This window comes from Protopterus annectens, chromosome 8.part0, assembly GCF_019279795.1.
Source record: "Protopterus annectens isolate FY-2018-M chromosome 8.part0, PAN1.0, whole genome shotgun sequence".
Lineage (NCBI taxonomy): Eukaryota > Metazoa > Chordata > Ceratodontiformes > Protopteridae > Protopterus > Protopterus annectens.
In genome coordinates this window covers 223155006-223183003 of record NC_056741.1, presented here as the reverse complement: position 1 = coordinate 223183003, position 27998 = coordinate 223155006, and the positions used below count along the sequence as shown (strand labels likewise).

The window sequence follows — 27998 nt, the reverse complement described above, 5'->3', positions numbered from 1 at the left end:
TATATGTGTTTGGAAGTGTTTAATGTTTTTTTTTTTTTTGGGGGGGGTTGGAACAGTGATTTCTTTCCATAGGAATGACATCGCTGTTCTGTGGTTTTGACATTTTCAGTGTTCGCTGAATATGTGTCGATGTAATACTGTTCGCTGTTTTCAGCGTTCAGTGTTATAATATGAACCCCATTTAACAACGCCTGGTTCTCTGCTTGAGTTTTTGTCTGTGATTCCTTCTTTGTGGACTCTTCTTCTTCTCTTTGCCTATGGTGTGGGTTTTATCTATGTGCTTTGGTTTCTTCTCCCAGACTCTCAGCTGTATACTATATGTGTCTGGTAATTTGTACATTTACTTTTGTCCCAATCTAACACCAGAGGGATACACAAAAGGTAACTATCACTCTTTGGAGGGTTAGGAAGGCAGACACCATTGCCAGATAGGATTTGTATATCTTTGTATTTGTTGTCTCAGTTTTTGGAGAGACACTCTTTTGTTAGTTTTGGATATTAAAATTTGGACACAACGTATTTTCCTTGAAAGAAAAAATAAGACTGAATATCTTTCTTTACTCATGATTTTTTTTTTGTTCAAGCCATCATTAAATCAAAAAGTTAAACAAAAAGCTCTAAGATGCATTTGATAGTATTTAGAATCCTATGACTTTTGGGGGCCTATAGGACCCCAACCCCCAGCTTAATTCACTTACATTCTCCAGAATTATGACTGTATAATTCTGAACAGTTAGGTTGTGTTAAAAGCATGGGAGGGAACTAAGAAGTAAGGTAAAGTGTGAAAAAGCAAGGAAGAAGTAATCTATATGTATAGTGTGGGGACAGGATGAAGGGGTAAAACGGGACGAGCACCAAGAAGTATAGGAGAGGCTAGTGTGCAAGGGTGGGGGCCTTGGAGGCATATGTCTGGGGCTCCATTTCACATAAGGCTGGCCTTATTGATAGCAATCAGACATGTGAGGTGATTAATTAGTCAGTAATGTGGCTATAATTAGTGGGTGATTACTGAGGCAGTCTTTAGATGAAAGTGAATAACCACATCTGTTTGATCACAAGTAAAGATCATTGACCTGCAGTAATAGAGTCCCTCTACATTCCAATTAGCCCCACCCATTCAGTTGCTTCCTGCAGCCCCGAATGCTTTCTTTGAAGTCGCCAGCCGCCATTGTGGATTGTGGTCCTGATTAAGATTATGAGGGAAATTCCAAGTGCACATTCTTCTTTGAGTATGGTGATGATACCTAGCAGACAACTATCCACCATTAGCATTATGTTCCAATACTGTACAAAATGCAAGCAGGACAAAAGCACGTGATTTAATGTTAGTCGCATTCCACTTATACTTATTGCAAGAGCTGTTTATCCCAGGAATGGTTCTATTGGTACAAACAGGTGTAAAATAGCATCATGCTAAATTTTAAAGTGAACTAATATACTAGGCAGAAGAGTAGAAATCATGACAATGAACAAGACATTGTCAGTTTTAAGGGGATTTGGTGGTTAAGTAAGCACATTGTACCTAAAAGATAAAGTCACATAAGGTTTATTATACAGTCTGTCTATTTTTCATTATACATCTAGGGATCCAAACATTTGCTCATTCAGTTTAACAGGTAAACTGTTGAGAGGGAGGGTGTTAATATGTTCAGCAATCACAGTGGAGTTGGTATACTAGCAGAGCAGATTCTGCTGGATAACCCAAATGATTTTGAAGGACACTTATGATAAGCAAGCTGGTCTGAAACCATCAACTAGATGTCTAGTGACCTTTGACATCTAGGAAAAGTGGTAGAATGTACAGAAGCCCTGTGGTTAAGCCAATGGTATTCCATACTTAGGCTCAAACTAATATCTGTAAAGAGGGCACATTTTCTCTAATAGGTTCGTATATGACTCAGAGACAAGTAGAGCGACATTCAGATGTTAGATGTTGAGTCAAGAAATGGTTGATATAACTCATCCAGTGTTGAACCAGACAGGCCCAGGATTTCCTGAAAGAATGAATGGAGAGGAGCTTAGCTTGTGCAATTATCTTAAGGGCTCAGAGACCAACCCCATTCAATTCTGAATGGGGGGACCAAGAATTATGAACACAATATGTATATTGTGCTCAACCTCTTTTCTTTGAAATCAGAAAAAGGCAACTGTAATGAGGCACAAAGGCCCCAAAACAAGCAGCATACACTTTGAAAGTAGATAGAATAAGAGGAGTTGTATTACCACACATTTCTGATGAACAAGAAGTCTGTAATTGCAATGCTTTGAGTTATGGAATGATTTTAATCCTGACTATATTCTCAAAAAAAAAAATCACATTTTTAAGGTACAGAGTAAAATTGAGGCAGAAGTAGGGATGTCCCTGAACATCAGGAACACTAGAAGTGTATGGAGGTCTATCCACTTGTCAAGCATATTCAGAGAAGTCAGTGTAGAGGGAAGTGGACCAGACCTGGTAAGGTGTTCTGCATGCATGAAGCAGATAAAATAGTCATGGCAGACCCATCATGTTAATGATGTTGGCTCATCTTATGAAGGAAGGATAAAGCAATGACCACCTTTTAGGTTGTCGAAGATCTGTATCCTTTCAGTCAATCAAGTGAAGAGTATCTCATCATTAGAAAATTGCAACTGAACATCTAGAAACATCCACTTATCCAGTAACTAAACTGGTCCAAAAGCTGAACAGTCTTCCACTGTGGTGGTCTGTAGTGAGCAAATGCAGGTTTTATTCTTAACTCATTTCCACCTACATGGTGTAGAATGTGACACCTCTAGCAGCATACACACATCATGCATTTCAGAGCATTGTCTGAAAAATAAACTTAAAAAGTATAAGATAAACAAATGTAAATATGTTGTGAACAATAAAAGCTATCAAAACTGTGCAAATAGCAATGTTATCACTAGGAAGCATACCTCTCATTTGTACTGATTTTTGCAGAATGTCCAGATTTTTGCCTAATATTTTTGGTGCATTCCTCTTAAAATCTGTACTTTTCTGGCAAATAGCTGAGGATTGAAGTCATTAAATAGCGACAAATATTTGACTCCACACCTTTCAGAAAATTCATGCTAATGTAAACCCTATTATTCTATCAATGTTCTAAGTTTATAAGAACAATATTTAAAATTTGTCCTTATTTGTCCCCTCATCATTTTAGGGTTTGTCCAGATTTTTTGCTCTAAGAGGTTAAGAGGTATGCTAGGAAGTGTTCTTTACATTTATAATAAATGGTGCTTTCATAGTCTTTTCCATAAATATTGGACTGTACTGTAATGCACATAAACCCCAAATTATATTTTTCTAAACTTTCATAAACAAATTTTCATATCTTGAGACTGTACAACCTAGACATACATTGTTAGAACATTTTGTGACAACAAACACATTCCTCTATAAGATTGTTTTTATTACGATATTTACAAAAATGGGAAAACATGCTTAATTATACTATTAGCAAAACAAATAATACTGAATGTTTTTCAAAAAGTGCAGATTACGATGCAAATATCAAAGAAAGTTTTCTTCAACATTTAAGGTTTCACTTAATGTCATGTAACAGTTTTTATGTCACTTGGTTTTTGAAGTACTAAGTACATATTGAAATATTGCTTAGTTTCATAATTACTATCAAACAACTAGCAATATTTCCAGTATAGTACAATATAAACCAACATTTTCAATTAATTGTCCTGTCTCCAATAAACCAGCATTTTAAGCGAATTGTCCTGTCTCCAACATTGTTGTTTCACACCATATAACTCAATAACATGTAGGTCTCTTAGTTATGAAAATATGAATATAAATTTGAAAAAATTAATAATAAGTGGCAAACGAAGATTAATTTTTCCTCTGCTGAACATCCTGGGCTAACAATTACAGAGCCATTTTGTTAATAATTCTTTGAACTTTCTAATACTGCCAATTGTTAGCTGAAGTCAGTTAAAGAAACCAGACCAGAAAAGTTCTGGATACCTTTAAGGAGCTATGGGTGTGAACTGGATGTATACAAAAAAGGTATTTTAGGCTTGATTGAGTAATGAATTTAATTATATTTAACTCCATTAATACCCTGAGGGTAAGCAATTTATTTTAAAAGATATAAGGAAATACATTTTGGTACCCAGTCATATATTGTTATGTATTCATTTCAGTTATTATACTAAGGTTGCAAATATAAAAGTAGTATGTCGACTATGTATTTGCTTGTTAAACTAATCCTATGTGCACTGCTTAACACTGTTGGCGATTTGCAGACTGTTCATTTGCAAGCTTGTTGATTAACTCGGAAATAAGCCATTTGTCATAAAAGGTATGCAGGAACAATACAATTTAGCAAACTGGCTTGTAGTGAGATTATGTAACAGTCTGGCCTTCCATAAGATTGCTCTTTTCTTATTATATTATAAGATTGTAAATGCAATTTAAGTCTCTGGTCTGAGTCTAGCCTTTATGTTGTTCTATAAAATGTTACTTTCAGAGTAGAAATATATTCATTGTTGGGTATCTATGGTCTGCTAAGTACTGCTGCCAAGGCAACCTGCTTAGAGTCATACATCTCAGGAAAAAGCAGCACTATGTAGTGGAAAGAGGTCAACAACATTCTTTATTTAACATGTGCAGGAATAATATATTTTAGCAGACTGGCTTGCAATGTGATTTTGTACCAGATTGGCCTCTGATGTGAGAGCTCTTTAATTATTATATTAAGGCTGCAATTACTGTTTAATGCAACTTGGCTTCTGGCTAGACCCTCATCATTCTGTTGCACTACAAGAAAGTTACTTTCAGAAATAAAAATATTTGCAGTGGTATCTGCATGTATACATATTTCTATTTGCACTGCTTAATAATGCTGCTATGACAACCAGATTGGGGTCAAAGTTCTCAGGAAAGTAACAGTAGACAGCCTAGGCAAAACCATATAAGGATTGCAGGAAAGGTACCATTAGTTCTGTAACTGCATAAAGGATACAGTCATAAATTAATTCTATATTTTAGAAAGATCTTGGATCTTTTTGCATGAGTTTCTTTATACAATATGATAATCTACACTATAAAATGTATGTAAGCGAAATCTCAAGTCTACAAGTTTAATGTATTTGCACTTCCAGACTGCTATAAAATGCTGAGGATGCAGGGGATTATTAATTAGCTAATCATTTTTACTAAAAGTGGTAGGCTTGCACTGTATATATATATATATATATATATATATATATATAAATATACACACACACACATATATATATATATATATATATATATATATATATATATATATATATATATATACAGTGCCCTGGCCAGTACTCAAAATATTTATTGGGTTGCATATGGAGGCATGAAACATATATGTCACTGCAAATTAATTTGTTTTTGAAATTGTGATGTGACATGTATTTTCTAAGGTCCGGTGTATACTGTGCAATCAACAGCTAACGGAAGAAATGTGGACTGCTTACTAAGCCAAAAAGCAATTGGGTTCTAGTGGTTCTGTTAAACAATGTCTGCAAACTGATAACATTGATTTGCAGTTGGACTATTTACTTAGTTGATTTTGTCAAACACATATCTATGATGAGGCAATACCAGCATATTGTAACGTAGCCACATGATCTGAATGTAGTATTTTTCTACACAAGTTCAATGAAGGTCTGACTTATTTAAACTGTTCTATGCATGCAAAATCAGCTTCTTATGTGATGCAAATGTATGTTGTCTTGCTAACATGGTACAATTAATAACTACTGAACCATAAAGCTTTTTGCATTTTGTTTATTTATTTAACATTTATTAACCAGGAAAGTCCCACTTGGAACAAAGCCAATTTTCAGCGGAGGCCCAGGTAGAAATGCTCCAGATGCATATCTTTGTAATGTAGCAGGAAACTGGAGCACCCAGAGACCCACATGAATTCAGAGAGGACATGCAGACTCCATACTGAAGGCATCCCAGCATATAACCAGAACACCTCTTGCTGTGAGGTGACAATGCTACCGTTGCAACACTGAGCCATCCAAATATTTACCTATATTCAGTTATCTCTGATAGTTTAACACTACCTATTGTGGTGAAAAATAGCCATACTTGCACTTCTAAGTTCTAAGACTCGATGCTAAAGTAATATTTTCTAACTGTATATAGCTATTTGGGTGGGGAGAAACAGGGATAGTCCTTATGGCTTCTCATAATAAGGTGCAGCTGTGATGGGCCAGTTTCAACTCAGTTGAGAGAAACATTGTGAAATATGGCCATTAATGTTTGATATATATATATATATCTACATTTGTGTGTGTATATATATATATATATATATATATATATATATATATATATATATGGGTCCTATTTGTTTTGTTGACAGTACGGTTCAGCGAAATTACTTTAGTGAAAGTGCATTTTGTCAAAAATGGACTTTTGCTAACGAAAACAAAAAATAAAACATTCCATTTGCATGTACCGTTAGTTTTACATCAAAGTATACTGTCAATGTACAACTAAGGAAACACTTGTTGAGATTGTAATACAGTGGGGATAAGGGAATATTCCCTTTTCCCCACTGTAGTGCAATCTCAGAGTGAGAATATTAAAGTAGGGGGGTGGGGGTGCAGCCCCTCACATGGGGGGTGCAGGGGGCTTGCCCCCCTGCATAATAATGTGCATTGTGTTTTTTTATGTAGTTTTTGTTTGTTTATTCTGCAAAAGTGCATTTTCAATGGAATGCACTTTCGCGGAAGTGAGTTTGACAAAGTACGGTTCGACAAAACAATGTAGATCCACAGATCCACACATATATATATATATATACATATATATATATATATATATATATATATATATATACATATATATATATATATATATATGGGATCCGTATGGATCACTGAATGGCAACATCACCGAAACAGATTCAGCTGGGCATACTTGCGCGAAAGTGCTTTTCACCGAAAGGCACTTTCGTGTAAGTATGCCTGTTGCAGAGATCACACTACAGTGGGGATAAGGGAAAATTCCCTTTTCCCCACTGTAGTGTGACCTTGGAGTGAGAATATTTAAGTAGGGTTGTGGGGGGTGCAGGGGTCTTGCCCCCCTGCAAAGATGTAAAAGTAATGTTTTATTTTTTTTTTTTTAAACACACTTTAACCAAAGAGCTTTTTCTGTGAAAGCGCTTTTGTTAAAGTGTGTTTGGTGATTGTGGATTCAGACTATTGAACTTTTGTTCAATAGTCTTATATATATATATATATATATATATATATATATATATATATATATTGTCTGATCAATATATATTGTCTGATCAATAACTAATGAGAATACTATGAATTTTTCCTTCATTTGATGAATCTATCAGTATTAGTATGTAAGTGCTAATTAAATGTTTATGATCAGCAAGTTTTCTGCTGGGCTTGACAAGAGTGCAGTTTGTGTCTGTCAGGGGGGCAAACACTTTGCAATGTATTTTTTCAAATCTATAATGTAATAGTGAATCAACTATTACATTATAGATATGAATGAACTACCATGGCAGGGCTAGCCACCCAGAGGTGTAAACCTTGGCTGTAGATGATTGGCACTGTTGAAGTGACACCCCAACCCCATGTGCAAAATGTGAAAAAGGGGTTTGAAGATGGATCAGAAAGGTGGAACCTGAAAGGGATTGTCTTTTTTGTCATTCATAAAGCATTTGGCATAAATCATTGGGAATTTCTATTTAAAAGATGGAATGCAACAGTGATTCTTCTAGTCTATGTTCTGGCTGTTGCCTATATTGGTTATAGGCTTGTATCAACCATATTTAGAGTTTGCCAGTGCAGCCTAGGGAAGATTGTTAGCACAAGATAATAGGGGGTTAGATGTCATAGGCTAGATTATGTTACTTTGTGAAACAGTGTGAACCAGAGGAGAAGGTCTGTCTCATTTTTAGGAAATGGAGTTGAGATCACAGGTTAGGTGAAGAGAATAACACCATGCAGGATGCAAGCAGAACTCACCTTGAGTGCTAGTCAGGCTTGGTCTTCTGGGTATAGACCAAGGGAAGGTCAAGGAATCTGTACAGAGTCAGCCTGGAAGAGAAGGTGGGGGATGCATCCAACTGTACTACTGTCTGGAGGTTGAAGGGGGTTTATACAGAGACATAGCTATGGTGGAATGATAGGGGCAACTGTCACAGGGGCAAGAACTCAGAGTCAGGGGATGTGATATTCAGTTTCTGGATAAGGTTACTGCATTTGTGGTTATGTCCAAAGTTCTTCAGTGCGCCATGATCGGTCTACACCAGTGCTGGCATTCAGAAATGAATGATGATGTAGTTTCACTCAGGACTGAAGCACTTGGCACTCCATATGTTGTATGAAGTTGCAGCAAGCCACTTGTTGTATTTGTAGCAAGCAGTTTGCTACATAGGGATTTTTATTTATTTATTTATTTTTTGTTCCTCAACATAAAGTTGATGGGGACACCAGACGTTACAGTTCTGAGTATATGGGAGAAATGGCTGACAATGCTTACATGTAATGCTGAAGGACTATGACGTCTAGGGAAAAGGGAAAGGATGATTTGGAGATTGCATTGTAAAAAAGAAGATGAAATTTTTACTTCAAGAACTAAAGCTTAAAACAAAGGGAAGCACAGAAAATGGTATGAAGATAAAATTATTTCTGGCTGTAGTACAGTCAAAGGTGGAAGGATATGGGGTGTGATGATTTTAGTGAGGAAAAGTTTTAGGTTTAAGAGCAAAAGTCAGTAATGTTCAGGAAGACCAAGTTGGAAGGTAGGTAATAGTGTGTTAGAGTGTTTGGGAAGAAATTGAAGACTGGTAATATTTGTGGTAGTAATGAAGACTCCCATCAGTTTATTCGGGGATTTTTATGAAGTGAGGTACAGAACTTTTAAGGGAGATGAGTTTGAAATCATCGGAGGGATATCAGTGAGACTAGACTCCCTAAGAATCAGAAAGTACAGTAGGATAGTGAAGAATGGGAAAGCCATGGCTGTACAGAGGGGATGGAAGAGTGAGGTTTCCTGGGTGGATATATGTATGAGGATGCACAATCTCCAGAGGCAATTCACTTTCCCAAGACCAGAAGAGAAAAAAGCAGGTAGACTGGGTAGGTTTATGCTTAAAGGGCAGTTAAGGAAGTGGGAATAGAGAATAGGAATCTTGTGGATCACTCTTTAGTGAAGCTACAAATAAAGCTAAAGAAAATAGAGATACACAAAGATGGTGCAGGTGGAATACTTCATTGTGGAACGGTCAAGGAAAGAGACTAGAAGGTGAAAGGATGTTGCAGGATATGATAAGCCTGAACCAACAATTAAAAGAGGTTGTGATGGGATGCGTTAGGTGTGCCTGTAAAGAGCATATTATGTCATTAAAGGGATATCAGGGAAGGCAGGAAAGAATGAGGTGAGGCAGGAGGAGTTTCAATGGAAGAGACTATAGATGAAGACAGATGTGAGAGAGAAGAGGAATGGAGTGGGCAGAAGTTCTTACTAGTAACAAAAATGTAAAGACTCTAATATTAGAGACAGAAACTACAGCAGTAGAAAGAGAACTAGTAGATACAGTGAATTACAAGAAGGCTTTTGACATGGAAGGTAGAGGGGAGAAAGAAGAGCCAGAGCATAAAGACAGAGTTATGAAATATGACAAGGAAAGTTTCAAGGAAGTAATGTGAAGCTTCCATAATGAAATGTATCAGGGAACCCTGTAAAGATGAGAAGGAATGAGTGAAAAGTACTTTATTGCACTGACAAGGGGAAAGGATAAAGTAGGAAAGTAGATTACAGCTTCACCAAGAAGTGCAGCTGTTGGAAGTGGAAGATCAGTAGGCTCCAGGAGGAGATGGACCATTAGAAAATTTCTATATGAGATGTGAAAAGCTAATAAATGAGGTTTCATCTCAGATATACAATGATGCAATGCTAGAAGGGGAGCTTCTTCTACTAAAGCCGGAGTAGTGTTATTATTCAATGGGGAATAAGAGAAACTTGAACCAGGAGAGTAAAAACCCAACTTCCTTATTAACACAAATGCCAAAAGTTTTTTTTTCAGTCCTTGTCAAGGCAATAGAAACAATTATCCCTACACTAATAGGGATAGGACAGTGTTTGTTAAGGGGTGGAGAGCAGAAGAGAGCTGGTGGCAGCTGAGAGAATTTATTGCTAAGGGGATATAAGAAAGGTGGAACCTGAAAGGGATTGTCTTTTTTGTCATTCATAAAGCATTTGGCATAAATCATTGGGAATTTCTATTTAAAAGTTGGATGTGTTAAGTCACCAAGGTTTATGAGCTGGATCAAAGCATAGTAAGACTCCCCTAAGGTGAGGCTATTAGCCAGCAGGGAATTGATGAGAGCAGTAAAGGTAGGGACATACTAGCACAGAGGCTACAAGAGTGTCTGGAAATGGTACCTTATAAGTGGAAAGTCATTAGAGTGTGCATAATTTTATGTTGGCAACACACAGGTTGGATCTAGTGTTGGAAGAGGTCTGAGAGATATCTAAAGAATTTAAAATAAATTCAGGACTTGAATGTAATTGGAAGAAGACTGGGCAAGTGAGAATTGAAAAAAGGTGGATAAAGTAAAAGAGGAACTGATAGGAAGGAAAGAGAGGGTTGAGTATTGGTATAATAAATTTGGATGACTTTAGATCAGACAATGAAGGAAAATTATAGTGAGCTGTAGGTCCAAGTTAATGGCTTGTAGAGTGGATAGTTTAGTAAATCTAATATATTAGTGGTGTGAATAAATGTGGTATAGATTAAGATAGTTCCAAAGTGACTAGATATGTTAAGGCATCACCATCTAGTAGAATTTAAAAAAATAGGTTCACAAGATACAGACAGGTTGTGATATGTATTTATAGAATAATAAGGGAAGTAAGGTGGGAAAGTTAAAATAAACACAGGGAGAAGATGAGATGGATGGGAAATGCTTGGTTTCTACACGTATTTGCAGGCAGTAATGTTGGTGTTTGCTCTATGAGCACAAGAAAGACAGGAAGGAGAAGACAAGAGAAGAAGGACACAGAGTGGAACATTGTAAGGATGAATAGAACTTTAAAGCTGTAGAAGATAGAAGGTTATACAGGTGGGTGATTTTGGGACTGTAGATTAATGAGTATATAGAATAGCCCCACTGAATTAGAAGTAGATGGATGAGAATGGTGATAAATAAAATAGATGATTTGGTATACAAAGTAGGAGAAGAGGGGTACAGTAGGGATTTATAAGATGGGAGGAAGAGATGAAACGATTTGGTACAGAGTAGAGGAACAGGGGTACAAAAGGGATTTATAAGCTGGGAGGAAGAGATGGAAAGATTTGGCTTGAAAGCAAGGGCATGGCTACAATTTATGCAACTAAAACTGTTAGGGCTTGGTTAATAATAAAGATTGGTATAATGTGATCAATTCAGGTAGAAGTGATAAATATCAGTATTCAAGAAGGAAGAGATATGCAACTAGAACATAAATGCAAGATTAGCTAAGACCACATATGGCCAGGGGATGGGGAAATTAAGAAAGATGTGGAAAACACTTGAGGGTATAATTTCATCTGAAGACAAATGGAAGGATGTGTTGAGAAGGTATGATAAATTAAAATCCATAATTATTCTATAGGATCAGTATACAAACTGGCTATATACATACATACACATACATACATACATACATACAGACATACATAACATATTTCATGCATGGGCATTAATGCCCTTCTAGCTTAACAATATACCAAACAATGTTGTTTCCATAATAAGTGTCTAGGCTGTTCTTAAAAATACCTAAACTAGTGCTTGCTTTAATGTAATTTGGTAGCCTGTTCCATGCATCAGCTACGCTCTCAGAGAACCAATTAGTATATTTCTCATTCCTATAGAATTTTCTACACAGGTTGTTTGATGATTATTTACCAATTTTTGATAACCCTAAACATTCAAAAAGGTAGTTATCCCTAAATGCCCTATGTACCCGAATAACGTCTCCTCTAAAATATCCATATGAGACACAGTACAAGTTCAGATTTTATTCTTTCATAATAACTTAAATGTTCACATCCATGGATGTCCTTGGTATATTTCTGCTGCAATCTTTTCAGTTTACTCATGTTTGCTTTTTTTTTAGTTTCCATATTGTAATTACATACTCACAGACAACCCTCTCCTCCTTCCTACTAACACAAATACTTGTGAGAGATGATGCTATATAGCCAGACTGGAGGCTCTCAACTCAGGACTGAGGAGCAACAAGAGAGACAGGGAGAGAGTACCCCACACCCGAAAAACCAGTCACACATAAAACCACCACCACACCTAACCAAACACATACACACACAAGACATACTGGGAGGCTCTAAAAAAACAAAAAAAAACAGAGGCCTCCAAAGCAGACAAGCAAACACCCACAAACACACCATAACACCAACACCTACAACACACTCAAACAACACAGCAACCCCTGTGCAACACAATAGGCAAAACACTATGCACCGAGGCCGATACATAATAGAGTGACTCTATAGTCGTACCACACACCCGGCGTTCCACTTACCGGGCTGAATAAAGGTAATGCCTAGCTACTCTCGGGTCAGCCACACAGCATACCACATACATCCTCCACAGCAACTCAGGGTATGATGCAGTCATTGGTGATGCTGGTGTGAATGATGGTGTGGAATGACTGAGGCATGACTCCCTGGACTACATGATGAAAGGGAGCTTTATGATCTCCAGATATGCAGTACACTGGACCCCCCTGACCCTGAGCAGCATCAGCACACCACAAACTCGAAGCTTCTCAGTATGGAGAACACATGTCTCTGTCTGTGCAGTAACTGAAAAACCTGGTTCTCAGGCTCAGCATCTCCAGCCTCTATAGTCTATACCTCATATCATGCTTTTCCTCAAGCTTAAAGCAGGGAACCACAGGGAGGGGGATCCATTTTCATAAACCATAACTACACTTCTCGATTGGTGGCTACCTATGAAGCATCAGAAACCATACAACCAACTTACACACAGCCACAACTGCCACAACAAAAACTAGCATGTTATAACAAACCCTCCCAATCTCCCAAACATCAAGAGAATTCCTGAAAACACTGGAGTATACACCTCAAACACCACCAATATTGAATTGGGTGACTTCAACTAACCCAACATAGACTGGGCCCACCCTTCTCTAGCCCTAACCCTCCAAAGATTCCTGGAATTCATTACTCAAAATGCTATGGAGCAATGGTGTCCTTTCTTCTCAGGAGAGATAAAATATACTTGACCATTTATCACAAACATACCGGTGGGTATAAACCCTCCGCCAGATATAAACCTAGTGTAGGATCATATTAACCCCTCACATCCCATGTACATATCCACCCCCAAACCCCAGACTACAGTAACAAAAATAACAAAAGCTGACTTTACAAAGCTTACTTTACAGAAGTCAAAAAAAATGATATCCCTTTCTAAACCCATAAACATGAACATCACAAAAAAATGCTGAATAAAACAAAGATCTCACAAACATGCATGGCCAAAGCAATCCCAATCAAGCAACTAAACCAAAAAACCATGGAAAAAGCACTACAGGAAAATGCCCGGACCCTGGACTGGACCCGAAACAAAACAAACAGCAAAACAAAGAAGGACAAAAGGACAAAGCCAAATCCCACAAGGGAAAGGCTTCCCTGATTAACACAAGTAAAATCTAAAAACAACTAAAAAAAAGATTGCCAAGGATATTTGAGAGAGAGATTGCCAAGGATACCAAAAGGAAAGACACAACCTTTTTCACCTTGTCAGAACTTTGGGAGGAAACAAATTTCTAAAATCTGAGTTGGTACTAATACAGACAAAAAAATTCTGAGACATAGGTTCAGTGCAATCACAATGCCTCCGACACCCCTCCCTCCAAATCAAAATGTCCCTCACCCCTAAGAAAGCAAACTGATTCCACCCTGCTGGCTGCAAACCTGTATCCTCAAACAAACAAACCAGCAAAGCACAAAACAAAGCAAAAACACAGGTATCTATATCAGCATTATATCCCTAGCCATGATATGTTACGTGAACTAAAAGCAGAACTAAAACTCACTTCAAAAAAACGCTTATACTTACTTTTCCTGGCTACACAGCATGTTAGCCTCCACCACCAGGGCACAGAGGAACACCACACAGCCACACAGAGGGTCTGACCCCCAATGCCTGGAACCACTTGCCCATAAGCTTGAATCAAGGATGGTGGTAGAATGCAGAAAGAAGGATCAAATGATCATGATGGTCATAAGATTGAGATGCCTCGACCCTGATTCCACCCCCTTCGGTTTTTGTAAAGGCTCTTATCGCTCTTTCGACAACCTGGTTGATAATTAGACAGTCACTAGAGCCATCGACGCACTGGCACTCTGCCATACCACTTGGACTCAGACTTGGCTAAAGCCTTTGACACGATACCACACTCTGGCAAATCACAAGCTTAAGCCCAAAAACCTAAAATCCAAGAATCACAAAGGGTAAACTACTGGAAAACTAAAAGAATGGCAGGTAAAAAAAAAGGAGCAGTGTCAGACTCAAAAGTATCAAAACCAGTCTTTAGGGTGTCGTAAATAAGGGACCTGGGGCCTTGCATTACTTTACTTATGAATGCAAATTAAGAGGCAAAACTGGATATGGGAGGGTATGTGCAGGTGACTGCTGCTGAGACACATCCTGAAGTGGACATGATCCCTCACAACATGACACACAAACGTCTGGGTGAAAGGTCAAACTGAAAACTGGAATCATGGCCTAATGTACAAACAAATCAAAAAACAAAAGTATAGTTTTGGGTAAACAATAACCCCATAGATTATGTGGTACGAAAGGACCTGGGGACTCAAGTCGATAGTGACCTCTCCGCTCTTGGACAACTCAAGCCGAGTGACACTCTCAGAACACACACTAACTTTGCCAATCATCATGAAGGGATTCTCATTCCCCCATCTCAGGTCATTGTACCTCTCATCCAGATCAAAGGAGGTCATTGTACCTCTATTCCATCCTTTGTGGGGCCCATGATTGAATATAATGCTCATTTGGGATGCAGACTCCAGCAGGAATGAACAAAGGGAAAGACTCCAGAAGTACTGTCACATCAATTATGTGGAACATCCACAATATCCAGCTGAATTCAAGATTAAAGAGCTCCCAGCTCTATTCAGTAGCATACCTTGTGCTCAGAGGTGATTACTGATGGACTGACTCCATCTCAAAAACAACCATCCAGATCCACCACATGCTCCATCTCAAAACACCAGATCATAAAACAACCACAAATTTGACTAAAGATTCAGAAACATGCTAAAACATGAATAAAAAAAACATTCATGGCCCATTGATAGGAAGAATGTTACCCATACAGCTTCACAAAAAGCCTCGACAGATGGACAGATGCATGGATGGCAAGATGTTCAAGATCTCTGGTATGGATGGTTTACGTTTATGATCACCTGGGTCGTCACTAGTCAGTGAGGTATAGTTTACTAGGTATAGTTTACTAAATATATTGGTATACCCACATAGATCTATTAGAACTATATATATAATAATGGGGTAATGTACTAGGCCACATAGCTGGCTAGGCTTGTAACTAAGTTTGGGTCTAATGTAACTAACAAACACTGACTTCATCATTTCTGATGTCCCAGACTTTATAAATCTTTTTATACAATCTATAGTTCTATAACTATCATTAACCAATTGGTTGATATGATTGGAAAAACTCAAAACTGACTATACCTATATACCCAGGTCCTTCAATACATTTACAGTTTTAATCACTGTGTGTTATTATTGAACATGTAATAATCGCAGGTCTCATAACTATCTTTAATCCCTATCATAACACCTCCACTTGATTTTTTTTGTTAGAATGCCTGTTATTGTAAAAATATTTAAACCCTAACATAACTGGTTTCCAGTCATTGTTCTTTAACCCTGTGACACAAACAATAACAGCAATATTGTAGGAACGTAGCAAATCTTCCAATTAAAAAAAAATCTTTATTATTAATGCTCCTAGCAATAACAACCATCAGAGATGCATCAAATGTTGCTGTCTATGAACAGTTATAACGTTGACCTGGTAAAAATCCTGCTTTGTGTTTGCCAAATACTGTAAAACATCTGCTGTAAAAATTATCTTCTCTTATTTTAATAAATGCACACTACCATGTCTGAACTTGTGTGCCCAAAATTAGGTTCAGATGCTCTACACATTTCCATTTTTTTTTTAAACGGGATTTTTTTTGCATAGGGACTTATGCAAAAAATGTTTCATTCCTGCTTTCCTGACTCTTCTTTCTGTATGTCATATTTGAAAAATATGTTCTAACACCTGTACAAGCTATGTTATCTAAGACGGTTGTAATTTCCCTACTAATAGAGAGACTCCTTGCAGATGAGATACTTTGTACCAACTCGAATAAAAATAGATGTATATTTCCATACATTACTTCTCACATCCTCTAGTTTTGCTACTGGCAAGCAAAACACTATTCAATGTTCATTATCCTCTCTGCAAATGTAAATATCAGTTCCTCTAATAATTAAATCTCCAATTACAAAAATATCTTTTCTGACTATATGTGAGGAATCTTCAACTTTTTATTCGGTGATATCTGCTCTATCAATTGTTACAAATGAATGATCTTCATCACCATTAGTCATATTAATTGCACTGTTTTCATTGCTTATTAGACTTATAAACATAAAATTTGCATCCAGCTAGCTTTGTACAGCCACATTTTGAGCCATATTGTCAACGTTTGTCTTCTTTTTTCTTACAGCAATCCTTCCACATTCAGTTTTGATTTCTTCATCACCTTCTTGTCTATTTTTTCTACCTTATCTTTTAACAAAATGATGGCTTTTTTCTGTAGACTAAAAATTTTATGATAGATAAATGTTATTATTCCTTAAATGTTATTGGGTGGCCACGGTGATGCAGCGGTTAGCATTGTCACCTCACAGCAAGAGGTTCCCTGGTTCGATCCTTGGCTGGGGTGCCTTCTGTGCGAAGTCTGTATGTCCTCCCTGTTGTCGCGTGGGTTTCCTTCGGGTACTCCGGTTTCCTCCCACATCCCAAAGACATGCTGTAGGTGGATTGAACACTATAAATTGGCCCTAGGCATGAGTGCGTGTGTGTGTGCCTTCTGTGAAAGGTTGGTCACTGGGCTGTCAACTTGACACCATAAAACTCCACTGCCAATCATCAATGGACAGGTGATCCACTGTGGCGAACCCTAAGCCGAAAGAAGAAGATTCCCTAAATGTTATTATTCCCTGTAATCTGTGTGTTATGTAACAAAGCACTGCCATTTTTATTGTGTATTCTATCTGCTTGACAGACATTTGTCAGTTTCATTTTCTTCCTTGTTATTTATTGTGACCTTCTTCCTTCCTTTCTTTTTTATTTTCTTCTGTATGCTCTGAATCCCAAAGTACTGAATACTTGCATCCAAATTCCAGAGTTGTCAGTAGTATTATCTAGTTCAATAGGGATTAATTGAGCTTTATAGACAATAGATACTTCCTTTCCTAAATGTGTTATCTTGCCCATTGCCCAAATTATTTATCTCATTAGTCCAGGCATTAATATATGTAACAACATTTCTCCAAGTTGTACTAATTGCACAAGTGCAAGCATCATCAGTACGTCTAGATTTCCTATTAGTAATGGTAAGCAAATCATCCAGCTTTTGACACGAGGAACACAGACTGCAAGTGTTATCAGGTGTTACTTTTAAATATACATATCATTTAGTATATTGTACAAGTTACTTATGCACTAACAAATCAGTAATGGCATACTCATTTAAGGAATCCATTTTCAGCTGCAAATGATTAAACACTTCTGAAGGAAAAGAACAAAATCAGTTACCACAGAATTCAAAGAGAATTTTAAATAAATTTTTTGAGAAAAATCATAAAAACAATATAACAAATAAATATTAATTTCTTTACCTCGAGAGTGAATGCACTCAGTATCTTCTGCTAAATATATTTCGCAATTGCACCTCATTTTAACAGTAAAATCAAAAAAATCACAAATAAATACAGGATTATATAGGTGAGCACTGGATTGTCCTCTCGGCGGTCTGTTTTTGATGACTTTCACAACTTGCTTTATAGCTGACTAGGCCTCTTGGGTTGACTAGAGTCTGCCTACCTAAAACCTATCCTTTTCTAACAACAAATGGAAAATTAAAGGTAAAAAAAACAAAATATAAATCAAAGTAAATCTTCCTGTATTCAAGCTATTGCTTTCCTCTTACAAATAATGAAAAACACTTGTAAAAATAAAATATAAATTCAAATAAAATGTCTCTTATGAGGCAACTGCACAGTCAATCATAAACCAGGGCAGAATTGTTTAGATAAGAACTCCTCTTCAGTTATGGACACGTGGAAGAGTTAGGAAAGGACATGTTAGAGATGTGGAGAAAATGAGGCAGGAAATCTGCATATGTTTTACAATTGTCAGGCAGTTAAATATTTCTAGAATAGCTGAGCAGAGGAATGGAACTGTATATGAGAAGTGAGCCCCAGAATACTGAAAGTTCATATTCTTCAGGCTAGCTGGACAGGAAAATATATGAAGAGAGGAAGACAATGTGCAGTCACTATATCTAGAATATCTGATAAGGAGTCTTATAATTAAAGGCTAGAAGGGTCACATAAGTTTTGGAGAAGAGATAGTGAATCTCAATAACTTGAAAACATATATGCATGTACTGGCAACCCTGAGGGTCAGAAAGGTAGGGGAAAAGTAGGAAACTGGCGAAAGTACTGGACAGATACACCAGATGATAATGTTTATAATATTTGTAAGTGAATTATTTCAGACTCCAGTGAGTAGGGAAAGTGTCATAATTTGTCTTCTGAGTCACTAGACTAGAGCATATGCACAGTCAGAAAATGCAGTTAAAAATGGGTGGTTGTTTCTCCCAAAGAAGGGTGGGGGTTGGGGGAAATAAAAGTATGAATTAGTGTTAAGGTGTCAACATTTATAGGTCATAATATGTACGTGAAAAGAATGTTATGTTTAGCACTGTTACATAAATTGTATTCTGATGTACACTTTATCGTACAACAAGGATTGATGACATAACATGAAAAGATAAATGTTTTAGGATTTTTGAAAGAAGATGGGGTGATGTGTTTTCAAATTATTAGTAAAAAGAATACAAAAATAATAATGAGTAAAATGATAAAGAACAAGTGTGGGGTTAAAACTTTCTGGTAAAGAGTCCATTATAAATATAGAAGAGTACAGGGGTTTGCTAAGTTATCACAATTTATAAAGTTCAAGATTTAGACCATTTAGGCTATATGGATTGCCTGACTTGCTTGTCTTTAGTAAGAGATGTCTGATGAAAGAGATGTAGGTAATCCATTATCTGGTAAGTTATCTTAATCAGAGTCATCAAGATATGATGTCACAGTCTACTGGGATGGTATTAAGATGGGGGTGGGTGGTGGCAATAAATATGTCTGGAGAATGCTGCAAAATCTTAAAGAGTAGATGTGGAATGGAACAGATTACTAACAGTGCTGTCCCGGTCTAGGAAGGTCAATGAAAATCTGCCTTCCTCCCATTCCTACAGTCTCAAAAGGAAGGGACATGTGGCCTTGGCTAGATCAAGCTAAACCATTTTATAAGTTAAAGTATGAAAAGCCATCCTACAAATCAGACAATATGGGATCTAGGTGACTAGGTCTTGCAAGTCCTCATCATCTTGAAAGAGAAGCTTTTCTTGATGCTCTCTGATTGAAAGTAAAAGGCTGTTTGATGTATAAAGTAAATAAATAAATGAAAGTCTATATACTGATGCATTGAGATTTGTGACTTTTCCAGCTATCATTTACTGATACTATACAATAATTAAACAATCCATTGTATCATCTTGGAAGAATATGACTCAAAGCCAGCTAAAATTGGTAGAGGCCTAGGGGAGAAAAAGTCATTAAGCCTAGCAGACATGCTCATATTTTAGTAAGAATGGAGAGGGAATTCAAAGGGAATCCCTATCCCAGCAGGGATCCTTAGGTAGGTCCACAGACAGTGATTTGTGAGTGGAATGTGGTAGATTATGGTGCATGTTGTTTTGGGTAGGAGCTGAATCGATAGTAGAAAGTAGTCAACCTGATATTCAGAGACAGTGCTGTGGGTTTTGGATGAACTGATTTCATTCAGCTTGCTGGAGCCATCACAAGCTGTAATTAAAAAAAGGTGAAATAGTTATACTGCAGGGTCACTAAACCTTCGCAAACCTGTGAAATCAAGACCCCTAATGAAAAGAACACCATTCCAGTCCTCAGATAACATGAAAGAAAAGTACCTAATTTTGGCCATAAGACAGTCCATGCTCTGCTGTACTCAGATTAAATCCACAGCAAGAATGGGTCAAGGTACCACACCACTGATTAATCCAGCTACCATATGTTTCTTTGGACATCATCAGGCAATGTGGTATAGTGATGCCAACCACACTGGATCTTTGTTAGCCATACCCAAATGGATTGGGCATCTACTGAATTATACCAGAATGAGTATCCCTTCCAGTGGACCCAGGTCTTTTGATTTTGAGACATTTCTGTCTCCTGAAAGAGCCACTTATAGACTGCCATATTCCTCAGCAAGACTTTTATTTTTTGCCTTTTAATATTATCCCCAGGCTCATTTGCATTAAACATTACATTGTCCTAGCACAAAGTTATTTGTCTAATGCAACATATGCTATGCGCTTAGCTATGTATAAGACAAAGGGTAATTACAATTAACCCTTTCTAAAAAAAATTGCCATTTTGAAAAAGTAAGTGCAATAAAAATAGAAAAAAACAACAATGTGCATAGAAAATTTCAGCACCCCCTCAAAAAATGGACCTGAGTTCAAGCCATAAAAATGAAATATAACCAGTATGTCACTGATTATCAGATGCAGACTGATTTTTAGAGACATTCTGTTAAGGCCAGCGAAAATGAGATCTGTCTCTTATTGGCATTAAAATGATATCTTCCTTCATCTGTATGCCACTGCAAGGGAAAGAAAAAAGTAGAGGCCTTCCCCTGGAAAAAAAAAGTCAGTCTTTCGAAGGAAGTCTGGACATATTGATTTTCATATAAAGCCAGCATCAATTCTCCTGATTCAGGAAAAGAAAATGGCCCCGAAGGACTAACAGCCACATAATACAGACATGAGGAATTAATCTGAAATAATTTCCAGTGAAATATAAGACTATACAGCACTGACTTCAGCTAAAACTTTAGCAAACAATCCAATGTTGACATAAAGTCAACCACTGAGGGAATAAAAATCCACCCAACATAAAAAATATCAACCAAAAATCAATAGCTCTCACAAACTCACACACACACACACACACACACACACACACACACACACACACACACACACACACACACACACACACACACACACACACACACACACACACACACACACACACACACACACACACACACACACACACACACACACACACACACACACACACACTTACTCCTCAACCTTAGGATACTTCCATATTTGTTAAATATCTAGTATTGTCTCATCAAATCAGAGAGAGATAGAGAGACAGGCAGCTAATTCAGAGGCATTATTTACTGCCAAAGTACCATTTCACTTAATCTATAACAGAAAACCCACAGTAAAATCTCAAGGACAATGCTGATTATAAAAGCCATATCTTAAGAAACACATCTAAGCAAATAGTAGTATATCCAATTTATGATAATTAGGGTCTGCTGATACTTCCACACAAACGTCCATGGTGGTTATTTCTGGGACATGATTCAGGACTGCAAGGACAGTCTGAGAGGCATAATCGATTAATCTATCACAAAATTACATTTGGATATCACTGATGACTATATCCGTATACATATTATCATTTATTTTCTTTACTGCCCCACTCTGTCTCTCTCCTTTATATTCAGTATTTAATTAGCCTCACCCTTTCTGTACATTCCTGTCCAACATTTGCCTATTCTTTTCCCAGTGTATAATAGACGCAACAACATCAAATATATAAATGTTAGATAAATAAATGCATACGTACAAACATACACACATAAAGAAGGAAAAAAATATTGGCAAGCATGCATGTCAAAAGTTTTTCATTCTGCTCTACTTAGAAAAAATCAAGGACTACAAGGCAAACTGTTAGTCAACAATGTATCTGAATACAAGAATGATGAGGCTTGCCTGCCTTCAAGTAGATGGGTAGGGTGTGTCTTTGGAGCACATACTTCATGGCTGAATCCCTGGTGAAGGTCAGTGATTACACGGAAGACCTCATCTACAAGGAGACAAGGCTGCCTTACTGTATCACATGCTGACACATGGGCATATATTGAAAAATACATTGTTTAACAACCCATTGGGCAATTGCAAGCATTTACAGGAGGGATAGAGCTTAGGATCTACCTACAAGCTTCTCAGCAGTATGGGAGCTTCCCACACTATGATGACCACTCCCAAGCTGCTTCACTCTGTGGCTGCCAGAATGTAGTTCAGCCCCTGTTCTCAACTAGAACTGAACCTAGCACAGGGGTAGAGCTGCAACCTGTTCAAGACATTAGATATTAAAGACCTGCCAGTTTTCTGCCCGAGTCAGAGTCTCCACCCAGCAAGGACAGAGACATAACTCATCCTCATTGGCAATGGGCATCGGAGTCAGCCAATAGGTTGGAACCTAGATCTCATTGAAAAACAGCAAGAATGTTATTGGCTGATGTTATAAGTAAGTGACCCTGATTTAGAGAGAAACATTTTATATTATCAGGAAAGAGTAAATGTGATATTTTTTTACCAGTTTACCATGTCAACAAAAAGAAAAACAATTTTGGCTGGTAGATAACCAGAAGTCACTAACCAAAACATTTTTCAATGTAACTATAATAATAGCCATTGTGATTAAAAGGGCAGAGTGAGAACAGGTATGAAGTAAGTTTATCAAATGTAATATGTAAGGATGTATCCCTCTACAGCAAGGATTAGAACTGTAGTTACATATAAACTATGCACTTAAAAATGTAGACTGTTCTCAGAACAATCTCAAAATGGCTGAATCACATAAATGAATAACTAGATATGGGCCAGCTTAGGGGTCCATGAACAGTATCTTCAACAGTAGCTGTTTATACAGCATATAATCATGGACAGATAATATTCCTTATGACTGTAAAAAAAAAAGATTTGAGTTTTGTCTTGAGTCTTCTTCATGTATTTACATAATTAAGCAAAAATGTTTAAGGTGCTGCTTATGTAGCTATTAAGAATAATATACCCATTAAGAATAACATAGCCACACTTCTGGGCACCTGTAGCCCAATGGAAAAAAATGACAAATTATTTAAAGGCTTCAGATATTATATTTGTAGAGACACAAAAGATTACCATTACTGAGTAATTCAGACAGAAATATGAAAGCTGAAATAAAGTGTAGTGACACCATTTGGCCAGACAGTTTTGACTGTGTTCACACTAAGTGCATAATATGATCAGTTTTTGCTGAAGTTTTTAAACAGAGCTATGACACAATTCAAAAGCTTGAAAGCAGTGTGATTGCTTTGCATTTAATGCATAGCAGGGTCTTACCACACTAAATAGATAGAGACTAAAATGAAAGCATCTTTTTTTCAGGAAATTAAACAATATATTAATTGATATAAGCTATTAACAGTATATAGTGATATCAGACTAATAAGTAATGCCAGCAACCAAGAGATCTATCACTGTCAGTACTGAGGTTATGATATACCGAGGCTGAGACAGACCCTTATCTGGTAGCTGTTAAATATGTAATAAGTAGAATTCAAGATATCCTTAGTAACCATTGAGTTTAATTAAATAGTTCTTTTACAAAATGAGGAGACCTGTTTTTAAAATAGTTATTCACATAAATATTTCTGATGACTAAATGAGTATTATCCTGGAGAAGTCTGGATCTTTTTTAGAAATGTTAAATACTCAGACCACACTGCATGAGTGAGCGGAGCACAAAGTCATAGAGCGGTACTGAACCATACTCAAACTTCACTTAAATAAAAGAATTTATGTGTTGAAACCACTTTTACCATGTTCTTACCTTCTTGAATTGATAAACAGCCCATGTTCTGAAATCTTTGCAAATCCTTAGTGTTTTCATACACTGGGGTCAGAAGCTTGCTAGTACTTTTGTCCTCGGTGTATTTATCTTCTGGAAGAAAAAATATTATTTTATGAAATTAATTTAAGTTGAATGAGAAACAAAATGACTAAGGAGCAGGGGTAACCATGAATAAACAGAGACAAAGTAATCTGTAACACATGGCCTGGCTAAATGAAATTAAACAGCAATTGACAGTAAAAGACTTCACTGCAGGAATTACACAGCAGAAACATCAGGACTAAGTTGGTTAGATCATAGTAAAGGATAATGACATCATTGAGTAGATTGGTATTTAAACCTAATTACATCTATATGATGCATTATCTTCAGCTCTGAAATAAAAAAAAAGAAAGGCATTATGTCACGAAATGAAAGGCATCTGGGTTGTATACAGTGGGAATGTTTATTTCTGGCCACTAATTATGGTTAGTGAAGACCAAATATTTATCATGATTTGGGTGTTAGCATTTGCTGTTTTGGCGGCCAGATAGGTAACTCTAACTACCTTTGCTGCTTTCATAATAGGACTACTTTCTGAACAGACCTTTTTGCCATTATCTGAATAAAGAGAAGTACTGAAAGAAATCATATATAACTAAAATGAATGTTAAAGCAATCACAAAAGGCAACTGGCATGTTATTAAAACATTTTATGTTCCAAACACACTCAGTAAACAGATGGAGGGCAGCAGTGGAATGAGATGGATGGATGACGTACAGAATTCATGTAAAGACTAAATCTACATATAGAATAGTGTGTGTGTGTTCTACCTTTAAGATGCATTTCAAGGGCAGTGCATGCATATAAATAGCAAGCACGTGCTAGCTTTAGTGAAATTTTGAGAGTGCAGCCAAAGAGTGAGCATGTATGAGTGTAATAGCTAGTTTGTTTATAAGTTTACCTAAGGTTATTAAGCCTCAATCCTGATGTGTTTGTACATAATAAAGCATCTTGAACAGAACCCACGAAGATTTGTCTATTTTATCTTGACTGCACGAATGATATGATGTCAGAACCGGGATCACAGAGACTGCTTTTTCAGAGCTACGAGGTGCAGAGTTAACAGTGGCGGTAAACTAAGAGAACTCAGCACAAAAAGGGCCAGAAATGAACCAAAGGTAATGAAAACATGTACAAACCATTTATTTTATAAAAAAGATAAAAACTGAACATTACGAGGGTACAAACTACATTATTAACAAGCAAGAGGTACAAAAGGTTTGTAAGTTAAATGAAATGTTTAAAATTAAGATATTTAATAAATCAGTTATCAGAAAAGCATATAAGGGGGTTGAAGTTACCTCAGAACTGCAAAATGAGTATGTTTAAAGTAAAATGGGCATGTTTAGATAAAAACAAGCACAAGAAAAGCATAATGGGCATGGAAAAAGATTAAACGAGCAAATTGAATATAATAAGGGCAAAAAAGGGCGCATTAAGTATAAATAAAGCAAGGTGATTGCATATTTTTTGGAAAAGTACTGTGTATTGGCATAACTACTATTTTGCATTGTATTACGTGCATAACTAGAGTTATTCAAAGTGTGTAAAGTGCTTACAGTGTGTAATTACTACTATACATTTATTCCAAAGAGTTTGTTTGTGTACAAGGTGCAACTATTACGTGAAGTACAGTCAAAATACAGACATTTCGAAAAGTTTCTTGTGCTGGGTGTGTCTATTCGTAAAGTGCCACCATTACAGAGTGTTTCTTGCACTGTAAAGAGTTATTTAGCAAAGTCCATCCGTTTTGGGAAAGTTTCAGTGTGCTGTACTGTTTATTCACAAAGTGCAGTTATTTGAAATGTTTTTTACTCTGAGCTTCTTCTGCCCAGTTTATTTGCACAGTGCAGTTATTTTTAAATGTTTCTTACACTGATAAAATGTGATTTCTTAAAGTACAGTTATTTCAAGAGTCTTATTTCACAAAGTTCAGTTATTCAGAGGCTTGTTGTGCTATTGGGCATAGTTACAAATACTGGCATAAAATTATGCATATGTATATGCATGTGTTTTTGTGCATACTTGCAAAAGCCTTCACTGGTATGTGTTAATATGGCAGACAGATTTCGAAAGCCATCACCACTTGTATTTGATCAGACTATTGAAGAAACTGGAGAATATTTGAGCAAGAGTGTAATATTTTTATACAAACAGCTTATTCTGACAAAGATGCATGCAACACAGCATTCATTTTGCTAAACCTAGCTGGGTCAGAAGCCATTGAAAGAGAGCATTAATTTGTGTGTGCACCAGCAGTATATGAGGGAGAAGGTGAAAACTCATATTGTTGTACATACTGAATCAAGGGAAGACCCCCTAGTGTTTGAAACACAAATTCATGGAAATCTGTAAACCCCAGACCAAATATTACATTAGAGAGGCATTTGTTTTACACAAGCGATCAGAAACCAAGGGAAACTTTGACAGCTTACATTACTGATCTGAGGAGCAAAACTAAAATGTGTCGGTTTGGTGACTTAAAAGATGAGTTGATAAAGGACTGGCTTGTGTGTGGTATTAATAGTGCTGTAGTGAGAAAGATTTTGCTTCGTGATAATGATTTAACACTGAGCAAAGCTATCGAGATTTGTCAAATCCATGAAGTTACAGAAAGGCACACAAGTATGCTTGCAAGTGATAAGAGCATGGTTTCAGCAGGCTCCAGTGCAAATGTAGACAGCATGCAGCACATGGCTAGCAGAAGCAGGATTAAGCACATGGTATCTGCTACCCCTACAGGCTCCCCAAGTAAATCCCATAGTTTTCCAGCATGTTCTAAGAAAAGGACATGCTCAGTGCAGTACAAGGGTGAGTCAGCAAAACCCAAATCCAGCTTTATTGTCAACTGTCACAACTGAGGTGCCAATCATGAGTCTAAACTAGACAAATGCTTAGCATTTGTTCATCAGTGCCACAGGTTAAAAAAAATGGAACCATTTTCAGAAGTTTTGCAAATCAAGTAAACCTCACACAGTTATAAAGAAGGGGCACTCAAAACAGCAAGTTGATTATATAGAAAGCTATAATAATACTTTCTACGTAGATGTTATATCAATAATTGGTGAAAGGTTGATGCAGTTCATTTTTTGGCAAAGAGTTAAGTGTTTTGTATTGTCCAGATCAATAGTAAAGCCACCAAGCTTAAAGTGGGCACTGGCTCAAAGTGTAATGTTAATTCAGCAGACACATTTGCTAAGGTGAGAACCGGTGAACAACTCAATGTGGCTAGTTGTGCAAAACTTGTTGCTTATGGAGGTGAAGAAAATCAAACTGAAGGCTCAGTAGTGCTTTCATGTTATCTGGCTAGGAATTGTTACAATATTACAACTTGTTATTCTATGTAGTCTGAAGGCTCAGTAGTGCTTTCATGTTATCTGGCTAGGAATTGTTACAACTTGTTATTCTATGTAGTCTGAAGGCTCAGTAGTGCTTTCATGTTATCTGGCTAGGAATTGTTACAACTTGTTATTCTATGTAGTCTGAAGGCTCAGTAGTGCTGTCATGTTATCTGGCTAGGAATTGTTACAACTTGTTATTCTATGTAGTCTGAAGGCTCAGTAGTGCTTTCATGTTATCTGGCTAGGAATTGTTACAACTTGTTATTCTATGTAGTCTGAAGGCTCAGTAGTGCTTTCATGTTATCTGGCTAGGAATTGTTACAACTTGTTATTCTATGTAGTCTGAAGGCTCAGTAGTGCTTTCATGTTATCTGGCTAGGAATTGTTACAACTTGTTATTCTATGTAGTCTGAAGGCTCAGTAGTGCT

At 36.9% G+C, this 27998-nt stretch overlaps 1 protein-coding gene across 1 annotated transcript in view; it reads right to left on the bottom strand.

Annotated features, from left to right (window-relative positions):
- LOC122807988 overlaps positions 1-27998 on the bottom strand; it is a 163212-nt gene that overhangs the window by 13687 nt on the left and 121527 nt on the right. The window contains exon 9 of the mRNA XM_044079007.1: positions 24166-24276. Within this exon, the coding sequence (XP_043934942.1) occupies positions 24166-24276 (111 nt within the window). The remainder of the gene's footprint in view (positions 1-24165; positions 24277-27998) is intronic.